Source organism: Puma concolor, chromosome E2, assembly GCF_028749965.1.
Source record: "Puma concolor isolate L17-30 chromosome E2, mPumCon1.1.hap2, whole genome shotgun sequence".
Lineage (NCBI taxonomy): Eukaryota > Metazoa > Chordata > Mammalia > Carnivora > Felidae > Puma > Puma concolor.
The window spans coordinates 15028084-15040490 of NC_141681.1; the positions used below are offsets into that span (position 1 = coordinate 15028084).

Below are 12407 nucleotides of genomic sequence, written 5' to 3' on the forward strand. Positions count from 1 at the left end.
ATGAATTCATTCATGCTACGACATGGATGAACCCTGAAGACATTATACTAAGTGAAATAAGCCAGCTACAAAAGGACAATACTATATGATTCCACTTATATGAGGTATCTACAATAGTCAAATTCACAAAGACAGTAAGTAGAATGATGGTTGTCTGGCATCGGAGGTAGAGAATAATGGAAAGTTATTGTTTAATGGGTACATAGTTTCAGTTTGGGAAAACAAAGGAGTTCAGAAGATAAATGGTAGTGCTGGTAGCAAAACAATGTGAATGTATTTAATGCCACTAAACTACAGTTAAAATGGTAACTTTTATATTATGTATATTCCACCATAATTATTTTTTAATGGGAATGGTCTCTCTACATGAATATAGTTTATCTACATGAATATGGACTAGCTCCAAGATAACATTAGGTGAAAAGAGTAAGGTACAGGGCAATATATATATATGTTACCATTTTGCTCGAAAGGTAGGGAGAAGAAGAGAACTAACCTAAGTTACTTTAAGTTATCTGGATACTGGAATGTTAAAGACAAAAAGAACCATATACAAATACTGGACTGTCTCTAGTAATCTGTTTCTCATAAGGCTATGAGCTACCAATTCTTTTATCATTAAGTGATTGAAAGAATGAATAAATTCATGAGGGGGAACTCTCCTTACAGGAGAATTCCAATTATTTAATGAGGAAAAAATGAGGAAAAGAGAAAAGTATGATTGGAACACCATCCTAAATAACTACAGCAGACAAGATTCTCTGATGGATACTAAAATTGGTGGGCAAAAAGTCTAAGAACAAGGTATTTGCATAGCCTCAAAGTGTCTCCTTCAAAGTATTTTCAATTACAAGGGAAAAAAATAACTTTACAGTGGAGAGACACAACAGACACCACTTTAACCAAATGATCAAGGTTAATATCACCAGTAATGAGACAAGTAGATAGCATCCTGATATGATACTGAGAAGGGTACATCATTTCTGTGGTGGTCTTGCCAAAAAAAGCATAACCTCAATCTAATTATGAGAAAATATCAGAGAGAGCCAATTTGAGGGGCATTCTACAAAGTAACTGATCAATACTCTTCAAAAATGTCAGTCATGAAAGAACAAGGAAAGACGGAGGAACTGCCACAGATTGGAGGACACTAAGGAGACATGACAATTAAATGCAATGTGGGATTAGGATTGGATCCTGAAGAAAAAGGACAGAAGTAGAAAAACTGGTGAAATTTGAATAAATTCTGTAATTTAGTTAACAGTATGGTACCAGTATTAACTTCTTAGTTTCAGTAATCATCTATAGTTATACATGATGTTAACATTAGGGGAAACTGAGTGAAGGGTATATGGGAACTCAGAACTAATTTTTGCAACTTTTCTGTAAGTCTAAAGTACCAAAAAAAGGTTTCAAAAAGTGGGTAAGAGAAGAAATACACATGTACACAATTTAAATATAAAAATTTCTGAAAAAACATGTTACAAAAGGATACCACATTCCCCACTAGAAGAATGTGAAAGCTACCCACAGACATTTTCCTCCCTGCACACCTTTTGTACTGTTTCAGTTTTTTAAGTGTTTATTTCTTAAAAAAAAAAAAACACACACAAATATTTAGGAAAAACAGATTAACTCAAATATGATGTCTTGTTCGAAGTGATGGAAACGACTCAAATCACAGCCCTAGTAAAAACTTTTTTGAAATGTCTCCTTCACTCAACAGCATCTATTTATCTACCTATACCTAAGATCATCCAAACTTTATTATAATCTATACCAAAAACCTTCAATGGAGGGAGTGATACTTTAGATACCAAAACACAGCATTATATATTCTGTATCGCTTTCCTAAAGTTAATTTCCAAATGCAATTCATTTCCAAAGTACTCAAGTCTAATTATTCTAATTGGAATGCATGTGGGGGGGGGAGGGAAGATTTAAAAAGACTTACTCGCAGTCCACTCTCTGACTTTATATCCATGATAGTCAAAACCGTTTCATAAAGAATAGCATTTCCTACATTTTTACTAGTCTCCGTATTTGTGGCAACCTGGAAAGTCACAAGAGGTCAGTACATAAGTGATAAAACAACACTTCTGAAAAATATCCAGAGGTAACAAGAGGCATTTTGTGACTAATTACAGCCACTGATGAGGAAACACAAATAAATACTGCTCATCTAACCACCATCAATCACTCGGCTCCCTGCTCTACTAAAATGAAGATTCATTATAATGCAGATTGAGTCTACTCACCTGTGCTAATATATCATTCATAGCTTCACTTGAGTCATCATCATTTCGTCCTAAAATTCTTAATAACCGCAAAATTCGTACCTAATGTGCAAAATACGAGAAGTGTCAATAAATAATGTCTGACACAAAGGAATTTACTTGATATGAAACTCAAATTACTTAAATGAAGTCTTAGATCCCATTAGAAATGGCCAAAATTCAAACAGAAGAATTTTAAACATGATCTTTAGAGAAGTAATGTATGCTTCTATGCCCTAATGAAGTAATGAGACAAGGCACACTTCATCACTTTACAGCTAAAGGATACCACCACCTGCAGGGATCTACTACATTGGCAAGTCAAGTCTCTATGCAATACATAATTTTGACGATTACAACTATAATTTTATCCTGTTAATTTAGCACAGAACTGTGTCACTATTCACTTATTAATGTAATTAGTTTAATCAATCAATTACCAAATTTCTACCGACAAAAACTTAAGAGGAAAGAAACAATCTATTTCAAAAGTATTAAATTAATTTCTCCAAAATTCTCTTTCAACCTCACCTGCAAAAAGGGGTCACTGATACCAGAAACATCATGTTCTGGTGAATATCCCGACATGATGAGGTTCTTTAGAATACGAACTAATTGGGGCACAAGCTGCAGAGAAGAAAGATGCATCAAAAAACAGTGCACATCAAAGAATTTCTCATGAACAGGCAGGGGATTTGGCTTAAGAAGAGGGTACAAGGGTCTGAATCCAAAAAAATTCTACTGATACAATATGCTGGTATAATACTGCTGACACTTGATGAATATAACTTAGGAGTATTTAGGCCAAGAACTCAAGAAGGAATATGTATTTTTATGTGAATTAAAAACAAATGACTTATTTACTCCAGAGTTATATATACAAAGATACTACAAATAACAGTACATCAGAAAGCCTATGGGAAAAAAGTAAAACAGATGCCTACAGGGCATACTACATTTTTACTTCTATAGAACTTGACATACCTAGGTAACACATGCATGTTCAGTTTTTATCCATTCAAACATTTGGATATAAAATGTGATCACCAAAAATACTGGTGATCTTATTCAAATTATAGTTTTAAAATGTACTATCTTAAACAGAGAAAAAAAAATTCTCTGCTCTTAAGATAGACTAGTTATAGTCTTTTCCAACAAACAACAGGAATACAAATGCCTTCAGCACTGACCAAGGGGAAAAGACACATGAAAAAATTTATTTTCACCTCAAGAAGATACCAAGGCCATGAATAATTTCCTTTCCCTATTCTCAACTCCTAAGATACAATTTTTGGTAAAATTTTACTTTAGGATTTAATTATACAGACTGATTTGTTGCCTGCTTTCTTGTCTTATTATATTAATATACATTCCTTACGGTCAGAATTCCTTTCTTGTCCTTCCTTTACTTTGTCCATTAGAGTCGTAACACATAGTGGAGGCAAGTCTATGGCCAAGCTGAACTTTAAAATGCTTTAAATATTATCATTCATTTCATTCTGTTGATTGAGCACTTAATATTAAACCCAATTCCAAAACATTTGCCACAACAGGAATTTTTCCAGGCTCCAACTAAAAACTCAATTTAGCTACATAAACAACTCTAAGCACATAAAATTAAGAAAACAAGTGTCCAAAGTGAAGTGAATCACATCTCTTTTAGAGGCAATCAGAACAGCCCCAATTTTGTTGCAGCTCAATTATTTTTTCTCAATTACTGTTCTGGCTCTGCTCCCTCCTTATTCCCCAACTCCAAAAGGAGATCAAGATCAAAACAAAAGCCAAGCTATGCCCAATGTATGCACTCCCAACACGTAAATCTCACTTCTAAATGTAAGAGAACATAATCTACATGAATTTAAAGAAGTGGGGCCATAACACTTCAGAATTAAGTGACTCTTAAGTCATTTAAACAAAATTCTAACTTGGACAACTCCAAGATTAAAACAAACTAAACTATGGTGACCTGTAAATTCTAAACAGAATCCTCATTAAATGTGTCATCCATAGGCAGATTTATATTAAAGGTAAAAATAATATAAATTTATAAACTGCTCTAAAATGTGATTAAGCTGGAATCATCCAGTTACCAAGCTCTGCACAAAAAGCAGCTCGCCTTGCATACTTTCCAATGGCCTACTTTTTTGTACTACACGTATCCCTAATTATTTGTTTAATCTGATTTCTTGGAGAAATCTTTTTTCCTTGGGCTACTAAATTCAGAAATTGTTTTGCTCACTGACAAAAAACCAGCACACCACCTAAAACTGCCTTGGGGCAAAAAGCACAAATGTCTAAGTGTTCAACATACAGATTCTTGGAACCCAGCTTTATTTTTCAGATGAAAATGTAAGTTGTTAAAACTGATGACAAAAATAAGATGACAAAGGGAAGGGCTGCAGCCATGAAAATCAGTCGATGCCCACCCACTCTACCTCAAAATGTTTTTCATATTCCAAAACTTCCAGAAAAGATTAAGTGCAGGTAAGGGGGAAATAAAGGCTCTAAGTCTGAACTGAGAGTTCAGAAATACATACAGAGCTTTTTAAAGTATGAGGTTACCCACACATGGCTTTAAAATATCTACTTCAAAAAGAAGCAGTGTTTTGTGCCAAGTCTCCAAACTGATCTGGAATTGCCATCATCAAAGCCACTGGGAAAGCGTTCAAAGTTTCTCAAGTGAAGATGAAGAAATGGCAAAGAAGGAGGTTTAGAATTCAGGAAAGGCTGCAACTGAAATCCAAGGCTGATTTTGGAGTTGGGAGTTTAAACGACAAGACAAAAACTGGACTAGGGAGTTAGCCAAAACTGCAAGAACAAATAACTCATAGTATTAAGCACAGCTGCAGTGTTAGTGTATTTTTAAAAGCCACATTTGTGGATGGATGCACAAAAGCTACTAAGGACCTAATGCCAGCATGCACCATCTAAAAGAGGGTTAATTCTTACCTTTTCATTCTAACATACAGCAGGATTCCAAACAGACAACAGGAACAAAACATACAAAGCAAGCATTAGGGACAGATACGGGCCTCATACTATTTACAATTATTTAATCAAGACATGAACATCTAAGGAAAAAAAAAAGGCCAAAAAAAAAAAAAAAAAGAACTGCTATTAGAGCCTCATGATAACTAAAATACAAAGTAGGCCCCATTTATTGAGTGATCAACACCTTATAAAAGGAATTAAACGCATGCAACTACCCAAAGTATAGCTTTCAAGTCCTTACTACTGTCTTCTAAAAGAAAGTGGAGAAAACAAAAATTTCCACTTTAGAATGCTGTAAGAAAGGGAGGGACTTAAGAAAGCTAGACTTCCACCACCAGTCAACAGCCTAAAATGAATAGAAGGTGACCCTGTGTTACATAAAAGTAATGTCAAATTCCACTCTGTAGTTTTCACCTTAAAAAAAAAAATTACCTGTCTTTAATACACACACACACACACACACACACACACACACACACACACACACACACACAGGGCACCACACACACAGGGCGCCACTTACACACACACACAATTCCTGTTTGTAATCTGACCTCAGGTTACATTTCCTGACTTCAATGTGAAAACAGCAGATAAAGCACAAGAGAGACTGGTATGTCTGCCAACAATGAGAGAAGACTTCTATTATGAAAGAGAAAACACTGTACTACTGCCAGTTCTTATATGCCTAAATCTGGCTCCCAGCCCTACCACGCAGCAGGGCTGGTCAAGTCCTTTATTCAGTTCAATAGCTTCCTTTCAAAAGAAAATTCATAACTGAGAAAACCATGTGTTTCTCATGAAAATCATTTTTCAATCAAGAAAGGCTTAGGCATATAGAATGGTGCCTACCTTTCTGAAATGTGCAAGCATGTCTGGGCTTCGTTCACACATTTCTGTGAGGAGGACTACAGACGTGTGAAGGACACCTGAAATAAAAGAGCAAACAAAAACTAAAAATGAGGCTCTATATTCAGCTTCATAGAAGCTTTGAGGGCTTTGAGTTCTGAAGGTCAATTCCAAAAGGATAGTTGCTACTTTTATTTTTTACTCTCCCAAAGAAGCTAAGCATTGAGGTGAATACAAAGGAGGTGTTTAATAGATGCCTGATTTAATACTGGCCAAGTCAGTCAAACCAGAATATTTTAAACAATTATGTTACCAAGATAATTGGTAAAAAATGACAACCAACACATGTGTCTCTCCATCTGAGAATATCCATAAGGACATGCTCACAGTCAAAATAAGCTAGGTATCATCTGCTCTATACTTTATAAGCTGTTAGCTGAGTTCTGATAATTCTAGAAGCAGAAATCTTATTAAGACTGTAAATTTCCAAATAAAATATATCACAACTCCAGGTAATTATGGATGACAAAGTGAACATGCTTGTTCCACAGACAATAAAAAGGATCTCACAACAGTTCCCACTAATAATAAATAAGTACCCTAACCATTAATTTGTTCAACAAGTATATTCTGAGCCTTCTGGGCACAGGACTGAATTAATCCTTTGGATTAATTAATTAATCCAAATTAAATATACCTTACCATTTTTTCTCTTAGCATTTAGTAGGACACATGAATTTTCTTTACTCAGAACTTGTTTCACTGACTTCAAAATAAGAATAAAATGTTTGGGAAAGAATACCCATGTTCCATTTAATTTCTCTCACATTCACTATGAAGGTATCTAAGTACTTATTATAAATTCCTATTACAAGTAACCTAAAGTATTTTCATAAATCTTACATTCCTATCACCAGACAATAAAAAAATAACTTTTTCTCCTATTATAATATACCAGGAAATCAAGGTGTTTTACACATGAAAATCAAAGCTAGGCTATTTTGTACATTATGCTAAATATTGCTAACTAAACATAGTACTTTTAATATAGTAAAAGTAGACCAAAAATGAAAAACAAGTTAACTATGAAGGCACCAATCTCTAATTATAAAAGCAGGTTATGAGAGTAGAAAGAGATCTGATCAATCAGCCCTTCCTGGAAAAGTGTCTATGCACAGAAGAAAGACAACTCCACTGCACTGAAACAGAAGGCCAACACTGCCTGAAGCCTTTTCTCATTCCTCTTTTCCCTCAGTACTTCACAAGTACATCCAAATCACATTACCATGGTTCTTTTCATTCAATAAATTTTTTGTTGCTGGTAAAAACATCTCCATAAGTTCAGGAACCTTCCTGATGACATGAACAGCACATAGTGCTGCCTATAAAAAAAATAAAAAGGACAAAAGATTTATTTCAATTAAGTCAGGGCAACCAATCTTACAAAAAAAAAAAAAAAAAAACCACCAACAAAAAACCATATCAACTAGTTCACCTACTAAAACAAGAAAGAAGAAAGAAGTCAGATATCAGATGTATTATATATTAACTGATTAGGGCTTTCCAATTTATACTATTTCATTAATGAGAACTTCTAGCTCACCTGTTCCTTAGTTCATACATTACTAAATAAGTGGACAAAAACGTCCTAGAACATGGTTAACATGAACTTATCAGACAAATATAACTTATGTGGGATTTTACAAAGTTTTGCAGAGACTTCCATCTGTGATAACCATTCTTCTGAGTAAGATACCAAAAGGTTTTATAAAAAAACACAATGCAACTGAAAGATATACTACTGCTGTTACTATTAATAATATCTATATCTTCCCCAATTCACTCTCTGCTGATATCAAGAAAACCATTTGAACAATAATTAGCTAGTCTCTACTGAAGAAAAGATGGTCTTGGCTTGTTCACTAGAAAGAAACATACAAAGACTGACTTTGATTCTGCCCACCAAAAGTAACCATAACTACTATTTGTTGGAGTTAAATACCATACAAGTTTAGACATATTAACTAGAAAAGATTTCAGCTAATTCTTCCCAAGTTATATTTGGGAGAAAAAGATTTTTACCAGTCCAGAGAATGTTTTATTTAATGAAATAATGTATTTTCTGAACAAGAGCAGCCACACATTCTTTAAGAGAAAGCACTGGCTTTGGTTTGCAGTCATCATCAACAGTGTATGATCCTGGAAAACAGCGTGGTCCTTGCAACATCTTGCCTCACACCATTAAAATGGACGCAATATTAAGTGTTCACTTCTTGGGAGTTCTAAATTTTACATCCTTTGTTTATGAAGGTTATAGAGTTCAAGCACAATTTTAAAAAACATAAAATGTTTATATCAACATATAAAAGCAAGTTAAGAGAATGAGATCATTGTCTTCCAATACTATTCCATTTAGACACACCAATTTAGAAAGTGTGTTCTAGAGCATGATTCTCTATAATTCTCTAGGTCCCAATGGAACTGCACTTCCAGAGATTCAAAGGCACTAATGCAAAGACACAGGCACTAACTATTAGAATAAAAGTAAATTCTTAAAGTTCTGTTCATTATTCACTTTGTTTAATACTGTTTAGAATCCAGTAAATTAGGAAGTAATTAGGTTTCTAGGATACCCAGTAACATGTTTGTTTATAAATCATTTCCTTGAAAAAAGAGGAATTAAGACAATTAAGTAAAGTCTTCACAATTATCAACTAGAGGTAATTAGCAATTAAAAAAACCACCTCCAAAATTAGTATAAAAATAGATTTTGATTTATAAACACTTGATTCATACATAATCATTTAAAATACACTGACTGCAGAGAAACAGATTATCATCAGAGCTCTCTAAAATAATTTGCTTTCTCATCTCTATAATATTCCCTAATCCAAACGCAGACATTTGGTTTCATTAAAGTTACCTTTTTTCTTAAGTAAGAATTGGAGGTTTTCAGGAGTTTCTCTACCTCTCCTGCAAGATCTCTGCACATCTCTGAAGAGCCCATGCAGCCGAGGGTACAAAGTGCTAGCCCCTGTACATACTGCGTGCTATGATTAAGATCACTGCAAAAGAAAGAGGTAGAAATGAACATGCTTTGCCCGGTGCTCCCCATAAAGAAGGTTCACGTTCACAATCTAATGAGGTGCCTCTGAATGACTCATAATTACTACAATAAGGAAAGTAATTAATAGAATTATTTATTGCAAAAAATGTTTCCTTTAACTTTATTAGACTACCAATAGAGTAAACTGATTGACAGTGTCTCCTAATTCCATGTCTCCAAATACCAAAGTAATAGAACTTTGACGGGTTATCTGTCAAAGACAAACTACTTTAGAAAACTTAGCAAACCACTAAAAATGAAGACTGACAAAAACAGAAACATGAAGCACACCTGTATCTTTAAAAGATTTTTATTTTTTTTTCCTCCATTTTTTTTTTTTTTTTTTTTTTTAAGTAGGGTCCACATCCAGCTCGGGCCTCAATGTGGGGCTCAAACTGACAACCCTGAGATCAAGACCTGAGGTGAGGTCGAGTCAGATGCTTAATCAAATGAGTCACAGGCACCCCTAAAAGATGTTTAATATCCTCTACCACTAACTACCAAAGAAACTAGGATATTTACATAAACCAAAACCTTTTTTAAAAAATCAGAAAAGAGTCCCCACTACTAAAGCATTTAAGATGACTTAAACAGAAATACGTTGAAACCTTTAACCTTATGGTATAGTATTAACCTTGATGTCAGGTTAACTTTTGTTTTTATGTATTCAAAAGAAAAAATAGTAACTAAAAAAATTAGCTAAATTAAGCCACCTTTAACAAACTAAGCTAGATATTTACAGTGAGACCAGTATCTAGTGATACAGATAGACAAAATCCTGTTTGTTTCTAGCAGACATTGATTACAGTACAAAACTATTTACAAACCAGCCAGGAAGTGTACCTTCAGAAAAGCTGAAATATTAAAAACTTGAATCAGTAACTCATCTGTATATTATAATCAATGCTTACTATTCAGAAACTGAATTATTATATGAGTTATGCTACTTCAACCAGCTTTATGACCATTTTACTATCCTTTAGTAAGGCGGTTCTCAAGGATTTCAGTGGTTAACAGATCTCTGGAAGCCCCCAAGCCTGTCTCAGGGGGTCTGTGAGCACCCAACTATTTTCACAATACTAACTCATTATTTGCCAACTGTACTGACATATACACTAAGGATGCAAAAGCAGTGGTGGAGAAAACTACTGGCACATTACAAGTCAGAGTAGTGGCACCAATGACTAGTAGTCATTGTATTCAATGCCACACAGAGGGAGGAAGGGAGTTTGTTTCACTTAAGCCCGCTTGTGACAAAGCAGTAAAAAAAGACTCGTTTTATTAAATCATGACGTGAGTACACACTGCTATCATGTGATGAAATAGGAAGTATGCAAAAAGAACTGCATACTGAAGTGGTAATCTCAGAGAAAAAGCACCTGGGCACTTGTAAACTAAACTATGAACTTTTCAAATGTACATGATTTTTTTATTTGAAAAATAACTGACAACTATAGTTATTAAGATTTGGGTATTTGACAGACATTTTCTGCAAAAAGAGCCAACTAACCCTATCACTTCAAGAGCAACAACTGACAGTGTTGGTTGCCAATGATAAAATCTAAGCTTGAAGTAAGATTCAGAATTTTGGAAAATCTGTACTGCCACAATGAACTTCACAGTCTACCAATACTTTAACTGAGAGAGCAATTTTTTCGAATGACTGAGGCATGGTGTTACAAACGCATACATGAATACAAGATTCAAAGTGCAAGAAAGACCAATGGGTTTAATATAACAAAGTACTAAACTCACTGTTTCAAATTCCACACGGTAACTAATCCTTAAGAAATTACCCTTAGGGAGTTTTGGTATAGTATCAAACAAGAATATCCAGTTATTAGAAAGGTTATTTGATGGCTTCCTTTTTCTAACTATATTATCTGTGAAAGGCTGGATCTTCTTCATATACTTCAATCAAAACAGAACACAAGATATTGTATGCAGAAGCAAATACGACGTCTAGCTGTCTTCCATTAGGCCAGAAATTAAAAAGATTTACAGAAATGTGAAACAATGCTATTTTTCTTGTTTTTGTCTTGCAAACTAGTTTATTTTTCATTAAAAAACGTTATCTTTGTTAACATTTAAGGAGTTCATTACTGGTAATTTTATTGATTGATTTTTTTTTTTAATTTACACACAAGTTAGTTAGCATATAGTACAATAATGATTTCAGGAATAGAATCCAGTGATTCATCCCCTACATAGAACACCCAGTGTTCATTCCAACAAGTGTCCTCCTTTTTAACGCCCCTTGCCTGTTTAGCCCTTCCCCCCACCCACAACCCTTCCAGCAACCCTGTTTGTTCTCTATATTCAAGAATCTCTTATGTTGTCTCCCTGCCTGTTTTCATATTATTTTTGCTTCCCTTATGTTCATCTGTTTTGTAGCTTAAATTTCAGATACGAGTGAAGTCATATGATATTTGTCTGTCTCTGACAATTCTGCTTTGCATAAAACACTCTAGTTCCATCCATGTTATTGCAAATAGCAAGATTTTGTTCTTTTTCACCGCCGAGTAATATTCCATTGTGTGTATATATACCGCATCTTCTTTATCCATTCATCTGTTGATGGAAATTTGGGCTCTTTCCATACTTTAGCTATTGTCAATAGCGCTACTATAAACACTGGGGTTCAGGTGCTCCTTCGATACAGCATACCTGATTACTTTGGATAAATACCTAGTAGTGCAATTGCTGGGTTGTAGGGTAGTTCTATTTTTAATTTTTTGAGGAACCTCCATACTGTTTTCCAGAATGGTTACACCAGTTTGCATTCCCACCAGCAGTACAAAAGGGTTCCTCTTCCTCCACATCCTCGCCAACATCTGTTGTTCCCTGAGTTGTTAACATTATCCATTCTGACAGGTGTGAGGTGGTATCCCTAATGATGACTGATGTTAAGCATTTTTTCATGTGTCTGTTAGCCATCTGGATATCTTTGAAAAAGTGTCTATTCATTCACTTTGTCCATTTCTTCACTGGATTATTTGTTTTTTGAGTGTTGAGTTTAGTAAGTTCTTTATAGATTTTGGACACTAAACCTTTATCTGATATGTCACTTGCAAATATCTTCTCCCATTCCCTTGGTTGCCTTTTAATTTTTCTGATTGTTTCCTTCACTGTGCAGAAGCTTTTTATCTTGATGAGGTCTCGATAGTTTATTTTTGTTTTTGTTT

At 34.4% G+C, this 12407-nt stretch overlaps 1 protein-coding gene across 2 annotated transcripts in view; it reads right to left on the reverse strand.

Moving 5' to 3' along the window:
• The window catches only part of AP1G1 (adaptor related protein complex 1 subunit gamma 1), an 80616-nt gene that overhangs the window by 28511 nt on the left and 39698 nt on the right, over positions 1-12407 (reverse strand). For both annotated transcript variants that reach the window (XM_086689003.1, XM_086689004.1), the window contains exons 4-9: positions 9040-9181; positions 7402-7498; positions 6120-6196; positions 2808-2903; positions 2259-2339; positions 1955-2053 (exon numbers count right to left, since the gene is read on the reverse strand). In XM_086689003.1, the coding sequence (XP_086545129.1) occupies positions 1955-2053; positions 2259-2339; positions 2808-2903; positions 6120-6196; positions 7402-7498; positions 9040-9181 (592 nt within the window). The remainder of the gene's footprint in view (positions 1-1954; positions 2054-2258; positions 2340-2807; positions 2904-6119; positions 6197-7401; positions 7499-9039; positions 9182-12407) is intronic.